Genomic DNA, 21665 nt, shown 5'->3' with positions numbered 1-21665 from the left:
TCCCTCTCTCTGCCCCTTCCCTGCCCATGCTCTGTCTCTCTCTGCCTCTCAAAAATGAATAAACATTAAAAAAAATTTTTAAATAAGATAAAACTGGGGGAAAGGGGGAAAACAATGTCTGTTAGTTGAAGATAATAATATACGTTCATGAATTTTTCTAAATATTTTGTATTCATTCCATTTTTTCTTTCCTTTTCATGTTTTCAGGGAGGGAAGATTGATGTAAATAACCTGGACCCTGTTTTAGAAGCTATGGAGGTCAAGCTGACAGAAAAGGAACTGAATCTGTTAAAGGATCTTCTGCGTGGTGAGCATTATAGAAAACACTGTGATTTTAAACAGATGTGCTTGCAGGATTAATTTTGACTGTTTCAAAAGTTTAAATTATTTGTTGCCTGAAGACATTCGAATAGCTTGCAGAAGAACTCAGGGGGTAAAAAGGCTGTTCTTTTTTTTTAGTGTTTTTTTTGTTAATGTTTATTTATTTTTGAGAGAGAGCCAGACAGAATGTGAGTAGGGGAGGGGCAGAGAGGGAGACACACAACTCGAAGCAGGTTCCAGGCTCCAAGCTGTCAGCACAGAGCCCAATGCCCAGGAACCGTGAGATCATGACCTGAGCTGAAGGTGATGCTTAACCGACTGAGCCACCCAGGTGCCCCAAAGGCTGTTCATTTTTGTTGCTTTAAAACCTCTCATCTATTTCTTTATACATCTTGGACTAGGGGTGGATGCTAGTGAGAAGGGGAGGGATTTTTGTTGTCTGGTTTTACAAAAATAGGATCTGCAATGTGGTTTTTGTTTGTTTATTTGTTTGTTTTTGCTGATCCGTATATCACTGCCATTCACACCGTGGTGCAGAACATCATCCATGAGAGGCTCCACTCCTCAGTGCCAAGGCCGTTGTGTGTACCTGCCAAATACAGTCCTCTCTGTGTTCTGACCATTGAGCCGGATGGCTTATTCGCTTATAAAAGAATATGAAGATTTGACAGCCACTAAGTGCACCTGTCATTGACACAGGGTTCTCAAAACTAAAACCTAGAAATGCCACACACCTATCTGTGCCTTCAGGAGAAAGCTCCGTGTGTCAAATCTTAATAATGCAGTATGTCCTGTGTAAAGAGGAGCCTGTGTAGATTGGCACATTCTGAGGAATCTGTCAGTGTAAAGTGGTAACATCTGCCTTTTTTATTTACAAATGTAAATGAAATGTAATTATTCAGCCATTCCTCATTTCTCTATTCATAGATATTGAGATGCTTTCTTTTCTGGTCACTATAACAAAGTTAACAGAAAAATATGTGTAGTATTACAATTTTTAAAAAATATATGTAATACACTTTATAAACATAAGAAAGTTCTGGAAGGCTATACACAAAACTGTTAGTAATAGTGAGGAGAGGTACTGAAGCTGAGGAGAGGTAAAAGAAGGGACATTTACCTTTTCTTAAACGCTCTTTTTTTTTTTAGCCTGTTACACAAAGTATGTTTTAAATTCTACTTTTTTAAGCTTAATTTATTTTGTTTTTAATTTAAGATGAATACATGGGGTGCCTGGGTGGCTCAGTTGGTTAAGCGTCCAACTTCGGCTCAGGTCATGATCTCACGGTTTGTGAGTTTGAGCCCTGCATCAGGCTCTGTGCTGACAGCTCAGAGCCTGGAGCCGGCTTCGGATGCTGTGTCTGTCTCTCTTTCTGCCCCTCCCCTGCTCACATTCTGTGTGTGTGTGTGTCTCTCTCTCTCTCAAAAATAAATAAACATTAAAAATTTTTTTAAAAAGATGTATACAAATGGTGTGGTAAAATGACAGGATTTTGGCTGTTTTTTTATCTACCAATTAGGTTCAGCGGATCACTAAATTGACCACTTAAGTAACTAGTTCCTATCAAATATCCCTCACTGCTTAACATTGGTCTCTACCTGCCCATTGCATCAACATGTGGTAACACAAGATAACAATCCTAACGAATACTGAGAGATACATAATTTTAAAAAGTGAGGAAAGTAAGATTGAAGGATTACTCAAATCACACAAAGCCACTAACGAATGTGGGCCTGGCAGAGTTAGAACATTTAATAATTGAAGAAGAAAAATTGTACATGAATAATATGTACATGAATAATATGATAGGACATTCAACATACAGTGTTTTCAATCTCAAAAGATTTTAAAGGACCTCTTGGAACAAAGTCAATCTTTTGGTAAAGGTTATTTTTATACATCTCATTTCAAAGTTCAAAAGCTGTGGAGTACAATAACCTAATTTGCTCAGAAAAAAATCACATCCCAACACACTTGAAACAGTCGGCATTGAATTCATTGTTTCTTCTAAGAATCATGGAATAGTTATAACGTGAATTTTCTTAAATATTAGGTGAAATAAACTTTGACAGTTTTCATCTTTATTATTTAATGAAACCATTTAAGATCTTTTTTTTTTCATTATTTATTATTAAATCTTGGTCCTCATTGCTAATGAATTATTTTCCTTGGTCATCTTCTGGAACCAATCTTAGATTGGTTAAATCTTAGATTTAAAAAAAAAAATCTTAGATTAAAAAAAAAAAACCTCCTGTCCTATGTATCTTTTTTCTGAGTCCATGTTATTATTCTTCTCTGATTAAACTTTGTCTTACAGGCTCTAAGAAAGTTGATCTGCAAAAACTTATGGAAAAAGTAGAGGATGTTACAGGTGAGGAAAAAGTTACCAAATACATATGATTCTGATTCTTTACACATATTCTTCCCTGTTACTTTATATTCCTTTTAAATTATGATATTTTGGGGCACCTGGGTAGCTCGGTCAGTTAAGTGTCTGACTCTTGATTTTGGTTCAGGTCATGATCTCACGGTTCGTGAGATCAAGCCCCGCATCTGGCTCTGCACGGAGCCTGCTTGGGATTCTCTCTGTCCCTTTCTCTCTGCCCCTCCCCTGCTTACTCTCTCTCAAAATAAATAAGCATTAAAAATAATAGTAAATAAATTAGGCATAATTTTTAATAAACTGATTTCCTGGACTTTGGTTTTTCAGGGTTTTCTTTTTTTTTTTTTAAGTTTTTCTTTAAATTCTAGTTAGTTATCATATAGTGTAATATTGGTTTCAGGAGTAGAATTTAGTGATTCATCACTTATGTAACACCCAGTGCTCATTATAACAAGTGCCCCCCTTAATACCCATCACCCATTTAGCCCATCCCTTGCCCACCTCAGTTCGTTCTCCATCAACCCTCAGTTTGTTCTCTATAGTTAAGAGTTTGCCTCCCTCTCCCTTTTTTTTCTCCTTCCCCTGTGTTCATCTGTTTTGTTTCTTAAATTCCACATAGACTGAAATCAGAAAGTATTTGTCTTTCTCCGGTTTGTCGATGCTTTAACAACAAAACATAGTGCCATATTTTGTTAGGCCCTATAATCTCATTTTTTCCAGATTTTTACTAAAAACATTAGTGCAATAAAAAGAGACTAAAGTTTTATTACCTACTAGTAATCTCCCACAACAGAATATTATGAAATGCATTACTATGCACTCTGTTATTTTGTCTCTATTATTACTAAAGTTATGGAAATAAACACTTTAATATTTTACCATAACTACAGTCAAACAGGACTCATTTGACTTTATTATGTATTGAGTAGTTGGTGCTAATAATTAAACAGTAATAAGAGATTTCATTATTATTTAGAATAATTAGATGGTTCTTTAAAATCTCACATGTTACCATTTCTGTCCTTTTAAAGGAGAGGAAATTGATGTCAATGACATGGAAACAGTTCTAGGAAACATGGGAATAGAACTCACAGATAAAGAACTCTCACAACTGGTGAAAAATCTGCCAGTTGATAGTGAGTATTTAAAAAAAAATGTAGTCATACAGGGAAGTGTATTGTTAACTTGTGAAAACTTGTAAAATTGTCTCTATCTTATTGCTTGTCAGAAATAATTTCATGATTCATGTTACATAATTTTAAATGACTATTATATGTTAAAATTTTCTCTGTGCCAAATTTATCTTTAGTTTGAGAAGTAACCGTTGTATCATCGTGGCTCCTATCATCAGGATTCAGTTATATTACTTATAACTTTTGAGTCTATCAAGAGATGTAAAATTTAATCCAGAATAAATGAGAAAAAGAGAAAGGAGTGATCTAATAGGGGAAAATGAAAATATCACAAAAGAAAAGTAAAAGATATTTTTCAGGATGGCAGAATGTCAGTATCCCCATCCCTTACAATTTCATTATTTGCCACTAAATCAGAAAATTTCTAAGGCAGTTCACAAAAGATGTCTTACTGAAATTGCTGATTTCTTACTAGACAGTAATGAAATTCCACATTGCTCTTCTGTGATCTGAATAGTCCTTTTCCTTACAGATGGAAAGGTCTATCGAAGAAGGTTGCTGGATGGTATAAAGTTTCTTAAAGGTAAGGGAGAAACTTAACAAAACACAAATGAGTCTGAGATCATCACGTTTGGCATTTAGACTAATTCCTTGTGATTAAATTGTCAACTCTGCCACTTAACACATTATTATATACTTTTGTTTCTTTTGTGGATGATCGTGTTCTTTAGGAGATCATCTTTTATGTTGTAACTTGGAAAGAATTCCTATGCTTTCTCGGGATTTTTCAAACTTTGACAGAAGTAGAAATTATCAGAGCCCAGGAAACATAGCAAAAGTAAAGGGAAAATTAGCACCTCTTCAGTTAGTTTATTCAGCAACAAAAGACTACTAGTCTGACATTTAGACCAAGAGAGCAAGAGAGTGCTAGAAAGTCTCCAAGAAACTGAAAGAACATGGGACTGAATAGATAGACAGGGAGCAGGCCAGGAAAAAGGTCATGTCTAAGCAAGGTTCCGAATACCACCTTCATGATTTCTACCAAATCCACACACTATTTGTACTACTATTAATATTTTCACTGATACTGATTTACTTTTTACTTAAATTTTAAAAAATTTTAAATGGTAATGGAAAAACAGCATGCCTTAACATAACTAGACATTAATTGTAAAAGCGAACACAATCAAAATGAGACAATAGTGGTTAGAAAAGCTGGAATTGTTATCACCCTACTAGAATTCTCTGAGAAGTCATTCTGTCACCTTTCAGTTTTTATACTGGGCGTGCTTATATTAAGATTAAAATTAAAACAATAAACTCAAACTCAAACTCTTATTATTGACTCTGTCCTCCTGTAAAGATCTCATCAGGCTTTGGTTTTTTGGAGGAACATGATAACCATAATCCTCTGGAGGTGAGGGTTTATCCCACATTTTAGGGACATTAACTGTTACCTGTATACTTCTTTTTCCATAAGGAGGGAAGATTGATTCCAGTAAAGTGGATGAAGTTTTGGGAGCTATGGGCATGGACCTCACTGAAAAGGAGCTTAAAGACATAATGCAAAATCTGCCAGTTAATGGTGAGCATTTTGGATGCCACTGAACACTCCAGAAAAACTACTTTTGTAAGCCTATTTATAACAATCATTCAAAATGCTTGTTTGACATCAAGAAGGCATTCTGAAAAGCTTGGGGAAAAAAACTCAGGTCCAAAGAAAGAACGCATCCTGTCTGTCGCTGGTTTCACACGCACACTAGAGAAAGATTTCAAGATAACTTGACTTTTTCACTCAACCTTACCTTTTTTTCCCTACAGAGTAAGGGAGAATTGATAGGTATTGCTCAAATTACAATTGAGCTCTTTGGCCACATTTGCTAATGCGTGACATCAGTATTTATAAAAAGGGTACTTAGTATAGCTGTGGCTATCTGTAATGTTGTTGTTACTTTTCTTTGTTAATATGGCCAGAGTATCCCTGCACTACATGGCCGCCATCTCAGTGTTTGTCTGTGTCTCACCTTCACATGGGTCCTATGGGGAAAAGTCTATTGCAAGCAACTTAAAACAGTTCTCCTCTAAATCTGTAGCCCAGTGAAGTCACAGAAGTCACAGAGCCTCCCTTCCACCAAATGCTGTTACTGAAGCAATCACAAGACCCTGCCCAGATTCAGTCTAAGCTTTTGGTGGGAGATGTATCAGTCACACTGTAATAAGATCGTGTGGGGCGGGAAATCTATGTCTCAGCCATCCTTGAAACATATGTTCTGCCACAGCTCCTTTTACTCAGCATATGTGTTTTAGATTCATCTCTGGTATTGTCTGTGTCAGTGATTTGTTTTGGTGGGAGTTAAGACAGTGGAGCAGCATGGGGACCCTGAGCTTGCCTCATCCCTGAAGCGCAGCTAGATCAGCAGCAAACCACGTCAAGCACCTAGGAAACTGAGCTGAGGATCAACACAACAATCTGCATAACTTGAGCCACAGAACTCAGCAGGTACACAGTGTGGAGAGGTGGACTGGGGGAGAGAAAAGCCACGGAGGGTAGGGAGCTGTTTTTGCTGAGAGAGGACAGAGAAAAGAGAGGAAGAGAGCGCGGTCCATCACGATCATGGAAGAACAACACTTCCCTGAAAGTAGCTGGAGAGAAAGAGAAAGAGTGAAAACACTCTCAGGGGACTGAACAAGAAATCTGCCCCCCCCCAAATCTATTGATGGGAAGAAAGGAGAGGGTGTCAGTACCACCAGGATTCTATAAACAGTGGAGCACAGAGCCTGAAGTTCTGGAGGTCAGTGCCTGGTGGTGCTCTGGTGAGGAAGTAGGGCAAATCCCCAGGGGCAGGTAGTGGGGTTTGACGGGTCCTTGTGCCAATAAGGAGAAGCAGTTCTCCTACTTGGGGTGCATTTGGTAGAGGCCATATGGCCTCCCCATGGGCAAAAGTCCCGTCAGACCCCAGAGAGCAGCCACGTTTGCTGGTATTGGACGTCAGAGTACGATGAAACCTGGAACCGGCTGTGTGTTGTGGTTTGCCGTAATCCCTGACCCTCTGCCACTGCACGATCGCACAAATGTCTTCTGGGGCAAGTCAGCACCTGGCCATTGCTCAGCAAGACTCTCCCCAGAGTTGGCACGGGTCCCAGCCTCAGGGGTCTCTCAAGTGTCTGGGGTTTTGAAACACAGCTCCATCTGAGATAAACTCTAGAGGGAGGTGCCACCTGGCAGGTGGACAGCTTGGACACAGACCGGGTAGGGACAGGGAGTCGAGGAAGGCCTGAGACAAAGGAGGGGTGCTTGATTGTGTCAGCGAAAGCACAAAGTTCCTATGCCAGAGACTAGGGAGCTGGGCGAAGCCACCTCTCCCTTGCACGCACATGCTCACCACACTGATCCACCCCAGCAAGCTAAGCAGCGCCACCTAGTGGAGAACAGACCGTTACACCAAGCCCCACCCAACTGCGCTTCCAGGCACATCTCCTAGAAGACCAGCACAAGTCACTCCACCTGTTTAGTGTACGGTCTAAAGAAGACTTCGTAGTTCCAGTTCTAGGGGAAACTGGATATAACTTCATTCAGGTTTCATTCCACTTGATGGTTCATTTATTTCTTCATTTTCTTTCCTTCTGTTTTTGCTTAAATTGTTTTCTGTTTTTCCTCTTTCTTGGATACAGAAAGAGAAAATTTTATTTTTATTTTTTATACCTTATTCTTTATTTTTAAAAATACTTTCTTCCATTTCATTTTCTTTAATTTTATTATATAAATTTTCTTACCTTTTTTCCCCCTTTTCTTCCCCCTTCTTGCTTCTATTCTATCAAGCTTCTTTTAAGAAGCAGACCAAAACACATATAGGATCTATCTTCCTTCATTTGATATTTTGTCTTCAATTTTTTAATTTTTATTTTTTATTTAATTAATTTTTCTTCCTCTAAAATGACAAAGCGAAGGAATTCACCCCAAAAGAAAGAACAAGAAGAAATGACAGCCAAGGGCTTAATCAACACAGATATAAGCAAGATGTCTGATGTAGAATTTAGAACCATGATAATAAAAACACTAGCTGGTGTTGAAAAAGTAGAGAATCCCTTTCTGCAGAGATAAAAGAAGTAAAATCTAGTCAGGACATAATTAAAAATGCTATAACTGAGATGCAATCTCAAATGGATGCCACAGCGGCAAAAATGGATGAAGCGGAGAAGCAAAGAGCGATATAGAAGACAACATTATGGAGAATAATGAAGCAGAAAAAAAAGAGAGAGATATAGGCAAAAGAGCATGATACAAGACTTAGAGAACTCAGTGACTTATTAAAAAGGAATAACATCTGAATCATAGGAGTCCCAGAAGATGAAAAGAGGGGAAAGGGGCAGAAGGTTTATGTGAGCAAATTATAGCAGAAAACTTTCCTAATCTGGGGAAGGACACAGACATCAAGATCCAAGAAGCACAGAAAACTCCCATTAGACTCAACAAAAACGGACCATCAACAAGGCATGTCATAGTAAAATTCACAAAATACACAGACAAGGAAAGAATTGTGAAAGCAGCAAGGGGGAAAAAAGTCGTAGATCTATAAGGGAAGACAGATCAGATTCACAGCAGACCTATCCACAGAAAATTGGCAGGCAAGAAAGGAGTGGCAGGATATATTCAACATGCTGAATAGGAAAAATACGCAGCAAAGAATTATTTATCCAGCAAGGCTGTCATTCAAAATAGAAGGAGAGAGAAAGGGTTTCCCAGACAAACATAACTAAAGGAGTTTGTGACCGCTAAACCAGCCCTGCAAGAAATTTTAAGGGGGCTCTTTGGAGAAAAGATAAAACAAAAAAAGACCAAAAGCAACAAAGAATGGAAAGGACCAGAGATTATCACCAGAAACACCAACTCTACAGGCAACACGATGGCTCTAAATTCATATCTTTCAGTACTCACTCTAAATATCAATTTAGATTGGATATCTAAATTGGATATCTGAATTGGATATCTAAATATCCAATCAAAAGACATAGGGTATCAGAATGGATAAGAAAAAAGATCCATCTATATGCTGTTTATAAGAGACTCATTTTAGACCTAAACACACTGACAGATTGAAAGTAAGGGAATGGAGTACCATCTATCATGCTAATGGTCATCAAAAGAAAGTTGGAGTAGACATACTTATATCAGACAAACTAGATTTTAAAATAAACACCATAACAAGAGATGAAGAAAGTCATTATATCGTAATTAAGGAGTCTGTCCACCAAGAAGATCTAACAGTTGTAAATATTTGTGTCACCAACGTTTCCACCCAAATATGTAAATCAATCACAAACATAAATTCATTGATAATAATACCGTAATAGTAAGAGACTTCAACACCCCACTCACAACAATGGACATACCACGTCAGCAGAAAATCAACAAGGAAACAATGGCTTTGAATGACACACTGGACTGAATGGACTTAACAGATATATTCAGAACTTTTCATCCTAAAGCAGCAGAACACACATTCTTCTCGAGTGCACAAGGATCATTCTCCAGAGTAGATCACATGCTGGGACACAAATCAGCCCTCAATGAGTACAGAAAGATCAAAATCATACCTTGCATGATTTTACACCACAATGCTATGAAACTCAGAGTCAACTAAAAGAAAAAATTTGGAAAGACCATGAATATTTGGAGATTAAAGAACATCCTACTAAAGAATGAATGGGTTAATCAGGAATTTAAAGAGGAAATTAAAAAGTACATGGAAGCCGATGAAAATGAAAACACGACAGTCTAAAACCTCTGGGATGGAGCAAAGGCAGTCACTCGAGGGAAATATATGGCAATCCAGGCCTTCCTAAAGAAGGAAGGAAGGTCTCAAATGCACAACCTAACGTTACACCTAAAAGAGCTGGGAAAAGAACAGCAAAAACAAACAAACAAAAACAAAAACAAAAAAATGAAAAAAAAAAAAAAAACCTAAACCAGCAGAAAAAGGGAGATAATAAAGATTAGAGCAGAAATCAATGATATTGAAATAGAAAAAAAACAGTAAAACAGATCAATGAAACCAGGAGGTGGTTCTTTAAAAGAATTAACAAAATGGATAAAACTGTAGCCAGACTGATCAAAAAGAAAAAGGAAAGGACCCAAATAAATTAAATCATGAATGAAAGAGGAGAGACCACAACCAACACTGCAGAAATACAAGCAATAATAAGAATATCATGAGCAATTACATGCCAACAACTTGGGCAATCTGGAAGAAATGGACAAATTCCTAGAAACAAATAAACTACCAAAACTGAATCAGGAAGAAAAGGAAATTTGAACAGACCCATAACTGGTAAAGAAATTGAATCAGCAATCAAAAATCTCCCAAAAAACAGGAGTCCAGGGCTGGATGGCTTTCCAGGGGAATTCTACCAAACATTTAAAGAAGAGTTAACACCTATTCCTTTGAAGCTGTTCCAAAAAAAAAAGAATGGAAGGGAAACTTCCAAACTCATTCTACGAGGCCGGCATTACCTTGATTCCAAAACCAGGCAAAGCCCCCGCTAAAAAAAGAACTACAGACCAATTTCCCTGATGAACATGGATGCAAAAATTCTCAACAAGATACTAGCCAACCAGATCCAACAATACATTAAAAGAGTTATTCATTCACAATCAAGTGGGATTTATACCTGGGATACAGGACTGGTTCAATATCCACAAATCAATGTGATACATCACATTAATAAATGAAAGGATAAGAACCACATGATCCTCTCAATAGATGCAAAGAAAGCATTTGACAAAATACAGCATCCTTTCTTGGTAAAAAACCCTAAAGAAAGTAGGGATAGAAGGATCATACCTCAAGATCATAAAAGCCATATATGAGAGATCCACTGCCAATATCATCCTCAATGGAGAAAAACTGAGAGCTTTCCCCCTAAGGTCAGCAACACGACAGGGGTGTCCACTCTCACCACTGTTATTCAACATAGTATTGGAAGTCATAGCCTCAGCAATCAGAAAACATGAGGAAATAAAAGCATCCAAATCAGCAAGGAGGAAGTAAAACTTTCACTCTTCAAAGATGACATGATACTCTTATGTGGAAACCCAAAAGATTTCCCCCAAAAAACTGCTAGAACTGACCCATGAATTCAGCAAAGTCGCAGGATATAACATCAATGCACAGAAATCACTTGCATTTCACTACACAATAATGAAGCAGCAGAAAGAGAAATCAAGAAATCAATCCCACTTACAGTTGCACCAAAAACCATAAAATACTGAAGAATAAACCTAACCAAGGATGTGAAAAATCTATACGCTGAAAACTATAGAAAGCTTATGAAAGAAATTGAAGAGAACACACACACAAAAGGAAAAATATCCATGCTCCTGGATTGGAAGAAAAAATATTGTTAAAATGTTGATACTACCCAAAGCAATGTACATATTCAGTGCAATCCCTATCAAAATAACACCAGCATGCTTCGCAGAGCTAGAACAAACAATCCTAAAATTTGTATGGAACCAGATAAGACCCCAAATAGCCAAAGCAATCCTGAAAAAGAAAACCAAAGCTGGAGGCATCACAATCCCAGACTTCAAGCTGTATTACAAACATGTAATCATCAAGACAGTATGGTATTGGCGCAAAAACAGACACATAGATCAATGGAACAGAATAGAGAACCCAGAAATGGACCCACAAACGTACGGCCAACTAATCTTTGACAAGGCAGGAAAGAATATCCAATGGGATAAAGACAATGTTTTTAGCAAATGGTGTTAGGAAACCTGGACGGTGACATTCAGAAGAAAAAACCTGGACCACTTTCTTACACCGCACACAAAAATAAACTCAAAATGGACGAAAGACAGGAAGCCATCAAAATCCTAGAGGAGAAAGCGGGAAAAAACCTCTTTGACCTCAGCTACAGCAACTTCTTACTTGACATGTCTCCAGAGGCAAGGGAAACAAAAGCAAAAATGAACTATTGGGACCTCATTAAGCACGGCAAGGAAAACAGCACAACTAAAAGGCAACTGACGGAATGGGAGAAGATATTTGCAAACGACATATCAGATAAAGAGTTAGTACCCAAAATCTACAAAGAACTTATCAAACTCAACACCCAAAAAATAAATAATCCAGTGAAAAAATAGACAAAAGACATGAATAGACATTTTTCCAAAGAAGACATCCAGATGGCTAACAGGCTTAAAAAGATACTCAGCGTCACTCATAATCAGGGAAATACAAATCAAAACCACTATGAGATACTACCTCACACCTGTCAGAATGGCTAAAATTAACAACTCAGGCAATGACAGATGTTGGTGAGGATGTGGAGAAAGAGGAACCCTTTTGCACTGCTGGTGGGAGTGCCAACTGGTGCAGGCATTCTGGAAAACAGTATGGAGTTTCCTCAAAAAAAAGAAAAATGGAACTACCCTACAGCTGAGCAATTGCACTACTAGGTATTTATCCAAAGGATACAGGAATGCTTTTCGAAGGGGCACATACACCCCAGTGTTTATAGCAGTGCTATCAACAATAGCCAAAGTATGGAAAGAGCCCAAACATCCATCGACAGATAAATGAATAAAGAAGATGTAGTACGTGTGTGTGTGTGTGTGTGTGTGTGTGTGTGTGTGTGTGTAATGGAGTGTTACTCAGTGATCAAAAAAGAATGAAATCTTGCCATTGCCATTTGCAGTAACGTGGATGGAACTAGAGTGTATTATGCTAAGTGAAATTAGAGAAAGACAAATATCATATGACTTCTCTCATATGTGGAATTTAAGATAGAAAACAGATGAACACAAGAGAAGGGAAGCAAAAATAATATAAAAACAAGGAGGGGGACAAACCATAAGAGACTCTTAAATACAGAGAACAAACTGAGAGTTGGTGGACGAGTTGTGGGTGGGGGGATGGGCTAATTGGGCAAGGGACATTAAGGCAGACACTTGTTGGGATGAGCGCTAGGTGTTATATGTAGGGGATGAATCCCTGGAATCTACTCCTGAAATTATTATTGCACTATACATTGACTAACTTGGATGTAAATTTTTAAAAAATTAATAAATTTTAAAAATGAAAACGAATACGATTAAATACTTAACCAGAAAAAAAGAAAATTGAATCAGACCATAATCCATATTCAAATTCTAAATAAATGTTGATAAAATATTAATCTTTGTTTACAGGTTTATGACTGTTATAATATTATTCATAAACTATACCTTTTGATGTCCCCCTTTATATCTGTTTAATGATTTGACTCTAAGTTATACTTTGATATTAATAACTGATGGTACGGGTTTCTTTTTGCTTGTATATATGCCTCAGATATCTTTGCCCATTCCTCTGTTTTCAATCTTCTTATCATTTGGTTGAAATATATTTTGCGAAATCATCATATAGCTGGGTTTTTAAGGAACGCATCTGACAATCGTTCCTTTTTTATTTTTTTTATTTAAAAAAAATTTTTTTTAAGTTTATTCATTCTTGAGAGACAGAGAGAGAGACAGAGCACAAGCATGGGAGGGGCTGAGAGAAAGGGAGACACAGAATCCGAAGCTGGCTTCAGGCTCTGAGCTGTCAGCACAGAGCCTGATGCAGGACTCGAACCCACGAACTGCCAAGATCATGACCTGAGCCGAAGTCAGACACTTAACCAAGCCACCCAGGTGCCCCTATCATTCCTTTTTTTTTTTTAATTTTTTTGTAATGTTTATTTATTTTTGACAGAGAGAGAGAGAGAGAGAGAGAGAGAGAGAGAGAGAGACGGAGCATGAGTGGGGGAGGGGCAGAGAGAGAGGGAGACACAGAATCTGAAACAGGCTCCAGGCTCTGAGCGGTCAGCACAGAGCCCGGCGAGGGGGTCCAACTCACAGACCGCGAGATCATGACCTGAGCCGAAGTCGGACGCTCAACCGACTGAGCCACCCAGGCGCCCCTGTCGTTCCTTTTTTAATGAGAAATTTCAGTTTGCTCAGATTTGGTGTAATACTGGATATATTTAATTTTGTTTATTTAATCTTATGTTTATTACTTATTTTCTGTTGTTTTTTTTTCTTTTTTCTTAGGCTTATTATCACTGGTTTGTTCAAGTTGTCATTCATTATGTTTGTTTTCTTCCTAATTAATTCTGAAGTTTCAGAGGAGGATCACATTTCATCAAGTCTTACATTTCTTTTCCTCCCATTCACTGTCATACTTACATATAATAACTATTACTGGCAATAAAATACTACTTTATTCTCCATCAAGATAGCCTTTCCGATCAAATATTTCATTTCACTTTTATCCCTTCCCTCTGACCCCCCACGCAATCACAATAAGTGATTTAGAAGACTCTTATTCCTCCTACCATTTCCCCCACTCCCCACCATGAGACCTTGGGAATGTCTTTTACTTCCCCAACCATACAGTTTTAACTCCCACAAACAAACAACTCATAAAATTTCTCTTAGGGGTGTCTGGGTGGCTCATTCAGTTAAGCATCCAACTTTTGATTTCTCCTCAGGTCATGATCTCACAGTTGTGAGATTGAGCCCTGCATTGGGCTCTGCACTGAGCACAGAGCCTTCTTAAGATTCTCTCCCTCTCCCTCTGCCCCTTCTCTGCTTGCTCTGTGTGTGTGTGTGTGTGTGTGTGTGTGTGTGTGTGTGTTTCTCTCTCTCAATAATAAAAAAAAAACTATCTTAAATAATTTCCTTTCTATTTCAAGATTCTTTAGCACTTAATATTACATATTCCATAAAAGATTACTTTCAAACTTCTAGAAAAGAAGGAAGCATCTGTTTTGACATCTCTGTGTTTCTACCACCTCAGGAGCATATATGTTTCTGCCCACCTATTTTCTTCCTTCGTGCTCTTTTAGGAGTCGGAGGAATTGGAATGCCCTCATGCTGGCCTCTACTGATCTTCACCAGGGTCTTCAGGATTCTAAATGCCAAGCTTTTCCCCAAATCTATTACTTTCTAGTTCTCTTGGTGCACTCTGACACCTCTCTGGTGCTTCCCTAGTTGAGAGGGGAAAGAATCCCATGCCCATTCTTTCTTCCAGGACACAACCAGAGCTGAAGGTTTGACATAGCCCTGGCAGCCTAGAGAGACCAGCAACATTTGAATTTCAAAGGCAGACAGCTTTGAGGTGGTAGTTAAAGGGATATGAGCCATCTTCCAGTCTCCATGTTCACAGAAGCCCTTCCAAAATTTTTATTAAAGTAAATACAAAAGAGTAAGAATAACATTATAAATAAAGGAAAATGATCAACTTCAGTTTTAAAAAATGCCCTTGTCACACAGATGTTTTAAATCTTACTAGTAGATTCCTCCTCTGCTGAGAAGAACTTGGAATATTTTAATGGAACAGAATTCCCTCCCAATTAGACGGCCTATGGCAGAGAGCCCTTTCATCTTGGGTCAGAATTTTCCCAGTAATAAGCCAGATGGGCAAAGGAAAGGATGAACAGAAAACCACAGTGACCCATGTACAAAGCCAGGCCAGAAATTGTAATCCTCTCCAAGGATCCCATCTCTTTTTCATGACAGACTTGATTACTTGTAATGACCCAGGTAAACCAGCACACATTTTCCATTTTGCCCTGACCTGTAGTTGGTATTGATGCAGAAGTTATTAGTGGCTAAGAATACTTTGAGAGATAAAGAATAAGGTCCAAAAATTCTCACCACAGAATTAACAACATTATTGGTAATTGATACACTTTTCTGGTTTTTCTTTGAGTATTTTGTAGGCACTCAAAAACAAGTTTGTTGAATTCATGAATAACTACATGTTACACCGTGTTTCCTATAACACTAGGTTATAGCTAGATTTTCTCATTAACATGGAGTATTATTTTACTATGGGGAAAAAAGCACTTTTCAGAAACTAAATGATGGGAATTAGCCACTTTTCTTCCCTGAGCATAATATATTGGAAATATTGGAGTATTACTTGTTTCAGGAAATAATTGTGCTTATTATCATTCAAGCTGACATCTTTCTTCTTCTACCTTCTTTTTTTTTAATGTTTATTTATTTTTGAGAGAGAGATGGAGAGACAGAGCATGAGGCAGGGAGGGGCAGTGAGAGGGGGAACCACAGAATCCGAAGCAGGCTCCAGGCTCTGAGCTGTCAGCACAGAGCCTGATGCAGGACTTGAACTCATGAACCGTGAGATCATGACCTGAGCCAAAGTCAGCTGCTCAACCAACTGAGCCATCCAGGTGCCCCTCTTCGTCTACCTTCTTATGAAGGGTGTAGCAAAGGTTAAGTTTTAGTGTGTGTGCACTTGTGTGTGATGTGCACGTGCGTGTGTGTGTGTATGTGTAACCAGTTTTTATATTTTTTATATTGAGGTATAACTGACATATAACATTACATTCAGGCATAATGATTCAATATTTGTATATATTGCAAAATGATTACCATATTAAGTCTAGTTAACATCCATCATAATATACAGTTACAAATATTTTTTGTTTTGATGAGAACTTTTAAGATCTCTCAGGGTGCCTGGGTGGCTCAGACGATTGAGCATCCGACTCTGGATTTCAGCTCAGGTCACAATCCCAGGATATTGGGATTGAGCCCCACATCAGGCTCCATACTGAGCTTGGAGCCTGCTTGGGACTCTCTCTCTCTCTCTCTCTCTCTCTCTCTCTCTCTCTCTCTCTCTCTCTCTCTGCCCTTCTCCCCTGCCTGGTCTCTCTTTGTCTCTCTCTCTCTCAAAGGAAAAAAAAAACGTTAAAAAAAATTAAGATCTACTCTCTTAGCAACTTTCAAATATTAATATTTCAGTATTAAGTATAGTCATCGTGCTGTGTATTACAACCCCATGACTTATTTTGTAACTAAAAGTGTGTACCTGCAAAAGGTTAAATTTTCTAAAGCAAATAAATACTGCTAAGTTTTTCTGCTCTATGCAACACATTTTCTTGGTCTCATTGTCATGTTTCTATCCAATTTATTCCTTGCCTTACAGTTAAAGGCAAGGTTGATCTGGAAAAGCTGATGAATGAAGTGAAATCTTTTTCGGGTGAGTAAGACATTACTTAAACATTTTTAATTAAATTCTAACCCTATGTTATATTTTGCATAGTGTTTTCCCAATATTATATCATAAATTTATTAATGTTGATATTTTACATATTTTCATGAAGTATTTCCATTCAACTTTACTTCTCCCTTTGACTTTGAATTATCTAGCATTTGGCTACAAAAGAAAATGGTGATATTTAAGTAATAATGATATTTTCTTGTAGTTTCTGCCAGTATTATATTGATCCTAACCAGTGTTTAAATCAGAGGTTTAACAAACGGGCCACCCATGAATTGAATCCAGTCTGCAGTCAAGTTTTGTAAGATAAGGCAACACTGGCCCTACATTTCCTCACCACAATAACTGATGTATTTTCTCTTGGGACAAGGCATGTGCTAGTTTCACTCATTCCTTCTTTGTCTAGGCTCCTATAAGCTTTTGAGTTAATGACTACTGGCTTGAGTAGCCAAATAGGCACAGAATATAGGAAGATGAATAAGTTTAGAAAATATTCTGCTTTAAATAATAATCACATGATTCAACATTAAAAAGAGAAAAACAGATTAAATATCCTAAATTACTAGCCAATTATATAACCATTTTCTTCTATGGTGTCTTGCCATTAGTCTTAGGAGGCCACTCTGTCTTTACGAAGAATCAAGGAATAAGTTTTGCCTCATTATTCTTAAACACTATTAGAATATATGAGAATATGAAAGTGAGGATGGTATTCTTCTAAGTCAGCCGTTTCATTATTTTGGATCATTATAATGTCCTAAAATTTCCATGTGTCAACAATCCGTTTTTCTTTCAAAGGAGACAAAGTTGATGCCAATAGACTTGAAAGTGTTTTCGAAAACTTGGGGATCAAGCTCACACCTAATGAACATTTGAACTTGCTGAAGACACTGCCACTTGATGGTGAGTCTTATGGGTGCTATTTTGGTGTTTTAGAAAGACTAGTTTTGTAGAAGTATATGAAAAATTACAAAATAAATTAAAAATGCTTGAAAACTGTTAAAAAGCTAATGCAAATACACAGAAAAATCTCACCACTTGGATTTTGATTTAAAAATCATCTGTCTAAAAATAAAAAATAAGATAAAATAAATTAAAAAATAAAAAAAAAATAAAAATCATCTGTCTAAGCCTTTTCAGTTATGAGTTGCTATCAAAGGAAAAATTCATTACTCAGCCCTCAGGTTACTGATCAGCTGGATTAAAAAAAAAAAAAAAAAGCATTTAAAAAAAAGAAAAAAGAAAGAGAGGAAGGTGTCCAGTTTTCCCAGCACCAACTAATAGTTGTGTGTTTCTGCAGCATCGAATATATAGTTTATCAATAAGTGGGTAATATGGCACATTGAGAAAAGGCCATAGTTCTTAACTACAACAAAAAATTTCATAAAAAATGCTTTTAGTCCTCTAACCCAAAGATAATCATTATTAATATTTTCATACATTTCCTTCTAGTGCACAGTAGATACTAGATTGATAGATAATATTTATGTGTTATTAATTTATTTATAACTGTTATGTCTTCACAATGGTAACGTATTTATCATAGAAACCTTGATAGTGTAGATAAGTGAAAATAAAACCTCTCTATTCCCAACTCAAAGTGATAGCTACCGTGAAAAATGAGATGTATATTTTACAGTTTTCCATCTTTGAATATATGTCCTTTTTTTATTTGACAGCCTTGTGGATAAATCTTTGTAAGCATTCTGAAATCTTTTGAGATGAAATTCCTTTAAGTAGACTTACAGAATGGAAGATATTTTGTCTTCTCACTTGCCTTTCAGAATATTTATAATTTGAACTCCCACAAACAGTATTTGAGGCTGTTATTGTCCCTACATTCTCAATACAGAAGAACAACAACAAAAAAGAGTATCTCATGATTATGATTTCCAATTTACTCCTTTACCCCTGAGAGCAAACATTTTGGTGTATCTATTTATCTGTTTGTAATTTGAAATGTTCCTTACTCGAAGATTTCTAAACTCTTTCTTTCTGACTCTGTTTTCAAAATACCCATTTTTTATAGCTGATGGAAAAGTGTATAAGAAAAGGTTGATGAAGGGCCTAAAGTCTCTCAAACGTGAGTAAGAAGCACTGTGAAAAGACAGAATCTGAAACCTTTAGTTGTGTCGTTAAAATCGGAATCGTCCTTTCCTATATAGTTGTGTCTTTATTTATGTTTCTTTAGTAGATCTGCATTTTATCAGGTAAACCAAGTAGTTTCCTGCACTAATACTTTACAGAAAGTGTTAAACTGTCTGGGATTTTCCTACCTTAGCCCCAAAGAAACAAAATAAAGTACGAAGCAAAAGGTGAAGAATGAATGCTGTCAGGTAAAGATTTCAATCAAAAGTAAAGGCAAATAATTTGAAAGTGCAGGCAACAAAAATACCTCTTGTTTTATAGAATATTATGTCAGTCGCCTCTAGCTCTGGCTTTTCAGAATCCTAACATAAAAGTGAAAGGAAGTTTATTGTCCTATTCACTGAACAAAACTGGATTTTTGGTGTTTGCCTTGAAAATCTTAACAATAATGCTAAGAAATATGTGAAGTGTTCCTTATTATAATAAAACATATGCTTGATAAAGAGGAATAATAACACAGTAGAGTGAATGCACGGCCCCAGTTTTAGAAAGATTGTTTTACTATATTCCTTTCCTGCTCCTTACTTAGGAGGCAGTGTTGATGTCAATAAGCTGGACACTCTTTTAGAAAACATGGGAATCAGCATCACAGAAGGAGAATTCATGGATCTGATAGAAAGATTGCCAGATGATGGTGAGCACTGACATTCCCCCTTTACTTTTTAAGAGATATTTATTGTTTTCATCTTTATTGAGATGCAGTCAACATATAACGTTGTGTAAGTTTAAGGTGTAAACCTGTTGATTTTATATACTTGTATATTGCAAAACGTTTATGCCATAACTAACACCCCTGTTGCATCACATAATTACCTTTCTTTTTTATGGTGAAAACATTTACGATCTACTCTCTTAGGAACTTTCAAGTATGTAAGACAGTGTTATTAACTATAATCACCATTCTGTATTATAGTCTCAGAATTTACTCACATTAGAAATGGGAGTTTGTACCTTTAACCTAACACCTCCCCATTTCCCCACCTCCTCCCTCAGCCCCTCATAACCACAATTTTACTGTTTCTGTGAGTTCAGTTTTTTTAGATTCCACATGCAAGTGATATCATATAGTATTGGTCTTTCTCTGTCCAACTTATTTCACTTAGCACAACGCCTTCAAAGTTTATCCATGTCACAAATGGCAAGATTTCCTTTTTTCTCATGGCTGAATAATTTTCTATTGTATATAATATACCACATCTTTCTCTAATCATCTGTTGATAGAGACATATCTTGGTTATTGTGATTAATGTTTCAATGAACATGGGAGTGCAGATATCTTTTTGAAATCCTCTTTCAAAGTGGGATTTTGAATCATATGCTGTGGGATTGCTGGATTATATGGTAACTCTATTTTTCATTACTTGAGGAACCTCTGTACTGTTTTCCACAGTGGTTGCACCAATTTATATTCCCACCAACGGTGAACAAGGGTTTCCCTTTCTCCACATCTCCATCAACATTTGTTATCTCTTATCTTTTTGATGATAGCCATTCTAACAAGTGTGAGGTGATATCTCATTATGGTTTTGATTTGCATTTCCCTGATGATTAGTAATTTTGAGCACCTTTTCATGTACCTATTGGCCATTTGTGTGTGTTCTTTAAAAAGATGGCCATTCAGTTTCTTTGCCCATTTTTTCCCTGGATTTTTGGGGGGTTTGCTACTGAATGTACAAGTTCCTTATATAGTTTGAATATTAACCCCTTACCAGAAATGCAGTTTGAAAATATTTTCTCTCATTCTGTAAGTTGCCTATTCATTTGTTTGATTGTTTCTTTTTCTGGGCCGAGGCCTTTTGGTGTGATGTAGTCCCACTTAGTAATTTTTTCTTTTCTTTTTCTTTCTCTTTCTTTCTTTCTTTCTTTTTTTTTTTTTTTTTTGCTTGTGCTTTTTGTGTCCTATCTAAAAAAATAATTGCCAAGACTCATGTCAAGGAGCTTTCTTCCCTATGTTTTCTTCTGGAATTTTTACAGTTTTCAGGTCCTACATTTAAGTCTTTAATCCATTTCAAGTTCATTTTTGTGAGTGGTATGAGATTATGGCACAGTTTCATCCTTTTGCGTGTGGTTATCCAGTTTTCCCAATACCATTATATCAGAGACTATCCTTTCCCTATTGAGTATTCTTGGCTGCCTTGTTGACAGTTGACTGTATATGTGAAGTTTTATTTCCAGGCTCTCAATTCTGTTCTCTTGGCCCATGTATCTATTTTTATGCTGTACCATACTGCTTGATGAGCCTTGTAATAATAGTTTGAAATCAAGAAGGGTAATGCCTCCAGCCTAGTTCTTCTTTCTTAGTATTGCTTTGGCTGTTCGGGGTCCTTTGTGGTTCCATATAAATTAAGGATTTCTTTGTATGTCTATGAAAAAAATACCATTGAAATTTTTATAGGAATTGGATTGAATCTATAAATGACTTTTGGTAGTATAGACATTTTAACAATATTAATTTTTCTGACCCATGAATATGAGATATATTTCCATTTGCTTGTGTCTTCTTCGATTTCTTTCATCAAGGTTTTGTAGTTTTCATTATATAGATCTTCCACCTCCTTATTTAAATTTATTCCGAAGGGGCGCCTGGGTGACTCAGTCAGTTAAGTGTCGAACTCTCAATC

General features: G+C 36.9%; 1 protein-coding gene across 1 annotated transcript in view; it reads left to right on the top strand.

The window, feature by feature from the left end:
* The first annotated feature begins 217 nt into the window (after positions 1-217).
* The window catches only part of LOC145715164 (uncharacterized), a 34291-nt gene continuing 12843 nt past the window's right edge, over positions 218-21665 (top strand). The window contains exons 1-9 of the mRNA XM_081794824.1: positions 218-307; positions 2640-2693; positions 3737-3841; positions 4371-4421; positions 5319-5423; positions 16822-16875; positions 17695-17799; positions 18926-18979; positions 19574-19678. Of these exons, the coding sequence (XP_081650950.1) occupies positions 253-307; positions 2640-2693; positions 3737-3841; positions 4371-4421; positions 5319-5423; positions 16822-16875; positions 17695-17799; positions 18926-18979; positions 19574-19678 (688 nt within the window). The 5' untranslated portion in view covers positions 218-252. The remainder of the gene's footprint in view (positions 308-2639; positions 2694-3736; positions 3842-4370; positions 4422-5318; positions 5424-16821; positions 16876-17694; positions 17800-18925; positions 18980-19573; positions 19679-21665) is intronic.

The sequence above is a fragment of the Panthera onca genome (assembly GCF_046562875.1).
Source record: "Panthera onca isolate mPanOnc1 chromosome E1 unlocalized genomic scaffold, mPanOnc1 haplotype 2 h2.Chr16_ul_5, whole genome shotgun sequence".
Classification (NCBI taxonomy): Eukaryota; Metazoa; Chordata; class Mammalia; order Carnivora; family Felidae; genus Panthera; species Panthera onca.
Note: the sequence above shows the minus strand (reverse complement) of the source record. Positions and strands in the feature narration are given on the sequence as shown.